Source organism: Topomyia yanbarensis, unplaced genomic scaffold (genome assembly GCF_030247195.1).
Source record: "Topomyia yanbarensis strain Yona2022 unplaced genomic scaffold, ASM3024719v1 HiC_scaffold_19, whole genome shotgun sequence".
Taxonomy (NCBI): Eukaryota; Metazoa; Arthropoda; class Insecta; order Diptera; family Culicidae; genus Topomyia; species Topomyia yanbarensis.
The window spans coordinates 82,211-87,958 of NW_026683371.1; the positions used below are offsets into that span (position 1 = coordinate 82,211).

Consider the following 5,748-nt stretch of genomic DNA (forward strand, 5'->3'; position numbering starts at 1 on the left):
CTTAGCATCAATCTGCTACCAGATGCACGCGCCGTTGGTCTACCAGAAAGCGGAGTCTACCGCAATCCTAGATCCTTAATCTACCAATTCCTAAGCATAAAAATTTGTAGATTAAGCTCACCGACAATTTGACTTTAAATACGAAAGACTTTCGTACGAATCTTGCATTTCTCGTAAACAAGAATAACAGTGAAGGCAACGGGTCATAGCATATAAATCGACTGGCTGAAAAAAGGGAAGAGTCATTCGCAAGAGAAAAAAAAACAATATTTTCCCATTTAGTGATGAAAATTCTTTTATTTGACCTTCCAAATTGGGGACATTACTCAGTTTGCACATTACAGCCTGCAAATATAAATGATCATCTCATGCACAAGAGGAAACTAAAGAAACGGAACTATTATGCAAATCAATGGTCTTAAAGGGCATTATGTTTCACCGTAGACTTAATAAAGGGTTTTGAAATAACAGGAGATAAATAGAAATTGAATTCGCATTGCATCTAGATGCGAAAGGTACGGCATTTTGTGATGACTTTGGTGATCTTTAGCACGAAACAATTTAAATGCTCCATTGTTCTATTCTTATGACTCTCAGCGTGTTTTCTACTACTTTTATTTCCCGACAAGGAATGTTTTTTTTTGTTTTATATAGTCTTTGTCTGGCATGTAAGCTTTTACCTAACCAGCAGAGACCCTGTCAAATCGTATGTTGTCTAAGGTTATTCTTTCGCGTTCTTCGCAATATGTTTTTGTTCTATATCATTGTTACTAAACAATCAGTTTTATTTGATGATTTGCGCAAACATACAATAATTGTCGATAATATAATCAAGCAGTTGAAACAAAAGCCAAAAACAAGTTAATTCATAAAAAAGCCAATAAACATTGCCAGATATATTTTCCATTTTTCACCATGCGTTTCATTTTTTTCTTCTTAACAATAAAGTCTTACTAATATGTTTTATCATTTTTCAGTGAACATGCGCGGATAAATTTGATTATTCTATTTTCTCTGCACAGTATAATCGAGCCTTTTACCGATTCTCTTGCAGCTTTTTTTTTGTCAAGCAAAACTGTTTCCTATCGAAATTCTACTGACAGCGTGTTAAGTGTGAATGTTTCGCGAAAAACATGAACCTGACAGAAACAATTTTCATGCAATAGCAAATCAAACAGAACAAAATAAAACAGCAAATCCCGTGCCCGCAGACCATTGGCGTTAATATGTGAATGATAGTGAACAATTGTACCCATCTCTGATAATAATTGTAATTAGTTTAGTTTAGCTTGGTTTCCCTCCGCTGTTTCCCAGGAGATGCTTCGATGTTCGTTTGTTTGCTTAGTTCTGCCCTTTCAAAAACTCACAAGTTCCAGTGGTGGTATTTTTGTTCTTTTACAGTCTCACCAGGAAGTACGTTACTATAGCTGGGTTTTGTCTGTTATACATGTACATGTTCGAAGTAATATTCTTGATACTCATACTAAAAATAGCAGTAAATATTAATAATGTATCAGATGCAGATATTTCCATATATTAATCGTAATTAATAATCTTTTATTCGGAGAAGTTGTTTTCTCCCTTTAATTGTGTTTCTCGTTCAAGGAAGAGGGGTACATGTTTTTTTTCTTTCTTCATTGTACCTTTTGGTTTTACTGTTCCTCTTCACCTAGCTCCTGTTTGATCTTGGAAAAATCAAAGTCCTCTCCGGTGCCACGCTTGAATATATCCAACACATCCAGACAGGTTGTCTCGAAGTGCGTAGTGGCGTCATAAGATTCCGAAATGAATACCTGGGACTGCAGTCCGTTGTCCGTTGGTTCATAGTAATCGGAAACAGACACGAACTTTTGTGCAATCGGAGCGAGCAGTTCCAGACCCGGTCGAATCTCAGCCTCTGGATTGTCAGATTCCACCGTGGTTGAAACCATTCCGATGAACCAGCCCTTGGCTGAAACCTGATGCGTAGAGCTAATCAGCGACACGTAAATGTCCGATCGACGACCAACCTGCTTCTGCGGAATGATAATTTGCGTAGAAAGGGCATCCTTCGTGTTATTGATTGGATGATCCAGTAGACAGATGCATCGGACCACCTTTCCCTTGATGCGTACCTAGAGCAGAAACATCAGCTTTAACGTAAGACCAACATCTTAATTCACGATCAATTACCTTATCCGGTACGTATGTAGGATCACAATAAACCTGTTTACATTTGGCCACTTCTGTGCCAGAACGCACTCCGACCGCCTTTCCGCTACCATCGTATACAATTTCATCAATCGGCTTGTCCAACATGTACGTGCCACCATAGATGGCAGACAAACGGGCAAAACCCTGCGGCAGCTCACCCAATCCATACATAGGGTACAGATACGGCGATTTGCCGTAACGGGCCAGCGAATCCGAGTACAGTTTGATGCGGTTGATCGTCTTAACAGCCGGTTCGGCGAGGTAATCGTCGTCGCGATACAAGGCCAACGCGTGGCCAGTGAAATCTTGAGTATTTTTGTCTAGTCCAAACTTGTCGTACAGCTCCTGCATGCTTTTGTTCGTTGGGTCGAAATCCTTCCACGTCTTCGGGTCCGCCTGAATGAAGTCTTGTACGTAAATGAGGAAGTTGCGGAAGCGACGCTTTTCGAACATGCCTGCAAAAGCCGAAAAATTAGCTTTGAGCTCATTTTCATTATTGTAAAGCATGTTGTGTTGGAACCAATCATAAACTACATAATGCCACAATTGACTTCTCCATCCTCCAATGCCACGTTTGTTTTCCACTGTCATATTATCCCGTATTCTTACTTGGCTTGGATCACTGTTAATATAACAGGTTACCGTACAATAGTTGAAAATGAATTACAATAACGAATATTTTTATCCAGCTTCCCCTGTATGTAACAATTTCATTTAAAGCATAGAATAAAACAAATTCTATTTAATTTGCTACATTTAATAGAAACCATTACAAAATACGTATCCATACAAGATGTCATATTCCCTCTTGTTATTCAAAAAAAAAATCTATTAGTCATCAACATGAACATTTAACTGTATTCCTATTTTTAACCCATGCTTTTGCAACATACCGACTTTTGTGATATAAAATCCAAACACTAGGTAAATATCGTATCCATCGCGAAAAATGGGTACGATAGAAAATTGAAAACTATGTATTTAAGAGTTGATGCATTTAAAGGTCTAAATTTCGTTCCTTAGTACATAAATGTAGTTTTTGGATGTAAAATTGCAATCTTCCAAAACGTAAGACGCCAAAATTGGCACCGAAAAGTGTTATGTCAAATAAACAGACTGAGTAGAAAACAGATTTGAAGTTGAAAACAAATTGAATAATAAATCAGAATAAATGAAGATAATTAAAATAATCGACATTTTGTTAACAGATGACACACCAACTTATTGATTGCGTGTCAAGTCTGATTCTATGGTGTTATTACGATCCGAAACTATCCATTGGCGAACCCCCAGACGTTTTTATCTCTCCTCTTTAATATACTTCAAACCTTTTCCTTCACTCATCGGACGGGAGACGATTACAAAGGAGAAAACGTACATTTTTTTTCTCGCCAGTTTGCGAATTTTCCAGAGGCAGCAAAATGGAAATGGCAGAGCATTATACGGTTTCACGTCACTCACTTACCCATCAAATCCGATGCGAGGGCCTCCTTCTGGTCGACGGGAACTTTGGAAATCTTGCCACCCTTGTAAACGTAGCTGCCCTCCACCGACTTGAACTCCAGATAACGGGTCACGCCCGTGTGGATGAGCAGTTTTACGAGCAACCCGTGGGCCATCAAGAACTTCGGGATGAGATCGACGTTCCAATCGCGGCCGCGTCCATACTTTCCCTCGGGCAGCTCCACACCGAACCGGGAAAACAAATCCTCTAGGGGCGTAATCGAGGCAGACTCGCCCCCGTAGTACTTATTGCGGTCGATATGCAGCACTTTTTTGCCCGACACCGACAACATTCCGCTGAGAATGCACTCCTTCAGCCCCGTACCTAGCACAATGGCGTCATATTCCTCATCCATGACTGGACTTTCTTGCACAATTCACCGACACGGAAGTAAACTATCGGGATAGGTTCTACTGGACCAAAGGCGGACTCAAAAGCCACGTACTTTTCCTGCGTTTTACACTTCCGTTCCGGAAAGCCAGAAACGGTATTCGATTTTTTCACTTCGGTTCTTTTCTCACCACGAATACAGCACTTTGATCCGCAGCAGCAACTTCCTACCTCCTGGGTGACGAGAAAATTTTTGACACAGCAGCAGAAGCAGGAGAGAGAAAACTATCTGGCCTGCGGCAGATCGATGGCTGGAGAAAAAAGATAGATGACAGGAAAACTTCAATGAGAAAGGAGTGATGTATGCATTTTCGAGCATTTTCTTTTAAGCGTTTGTTCGCATCATGACAGATCTGTCATTTCAGAACGAGGGACACGTGGAATGTAAACCTTTTGTACAGGAAATATTTCATCGCAAACGCGAACATATATGTACACACTCAACAAAACCGTAGTGTGCGAAAAATAACTAACAGCTTTTTCGTTTTATTTGTATTTATCCAAAAAACAGTAATACAACAATAGATAATTTGGTTATAGCAGTTACCACATTGTTCGATCTAGTCATCCCAATAGATTGTAATTTGTATTTTGTTTATTATGGGTTTCAACCTGCATGATGGTCATTCACCTGGCAATAGATTTACAATATACACAACTTGATATAAATAGGTGTGGCAGATCACACGGCTTGCTAACGTTGGAAACCAAAAATATGTAAACAATCAAGAAGCACAACGGGTCGACGTCATAGCGCTCACACGATTAAATGGGAGCGAAACGAACGGTATGACGAAAGAAAGTTGATTTTTTCTGATATCACTAACACCACTCATGTAAGATTCATCTCACGAATATCAAAATGCCATCTTAGGCACACCTGCATATACGACATTGATTGATACATGGGGCACCTCCAGCAGTCCAATTGTTGGCTTTCATTTTTTTTTTTAATTTGACCCAGTTTTATCCAGTTTTTTTTTTCATTTTCATTCATTTGATATTGTCTTGAGATAAACTAGCGTTTCGTCGATTTGTTACTATATGTGACACACATGAGTGCGAACGAAACAAAAATTAACGTCAAACCGTTTTTTCGCTTGCACTAATACAAAGTGAACCTGTGCGTAATTCGGCGCACGGCTTGGTGGCGCATGGCTGAAATGTCACTATGTGGATTTTAGAAAAGATTCGCAATGCTTCCTCATATTGTATGTAATTGCAATTACATATCAACGCTTTTTGTGAAAAGGGCGATACTTACAAATGTAAACATAATGTTTTTTTCATACATGCGAATGAGGGCTTTGAAACGCAGCAAATTAACCTAAAAATTTGGATTCTACGATATTGCTTTCTTAAACTACAGCAAAAAATACAACAGTCGAAACTATATTTTTGTTTGTTTATTTAAAGTTACGCCCTCTACGCTCCATGCAAACAAACAGGGCGATACTTTTTTGCTAGCAGTTTAGAGGCGAAACTGTTATTTTCGTATTTTTTAGGATTATCAAGCAGATACTAGCTGTAAATAGTAACAATGATCGCTATTGAAAAAACACGGACGAAATCGGTGGTGTAGAACGGTAGTTATTGTAAAAAAACGTAAGAGCGTAACTTCAATGCTGATAGGTGGGACCGAAAAAGTAAACAATCGCCAA

At 39.1% G+C, this 5,748-nt stretch overlaps 1 protein-coding gene across 1 annotated transcript; it reads right to left on the reverse strand.

Annotated features, from left to right (window-relative positions):
• Positions 1-269: 269 nt before the first annotated feature.
• Positions 270-4,341, reverse strand: LOC131694891 (rab GDP dissociation inhibitor alpha-like). The gene is made up of 3 exons (XM_058983408.1): positions 3,659-4,341; positions 2,173-2,648; positions 270-2,114 (listed from the first exon to the last, which is right to left on the reverse strand). The coding sequence occupies exons 1-3, from the start codon at positions 4,050-4,052 to the stop codon at positions 1,653-1,655; spliced, it is 1,332 nt and encodes a 443-aa protein (XP_058839391.1). The 5' UTR covers positions 4,053-4,341; the 3' UTR covers positions 270-1,652.
• Between the last annotated feature and the right edge of the window lie 1,407 nt (positions 4,342-5,748).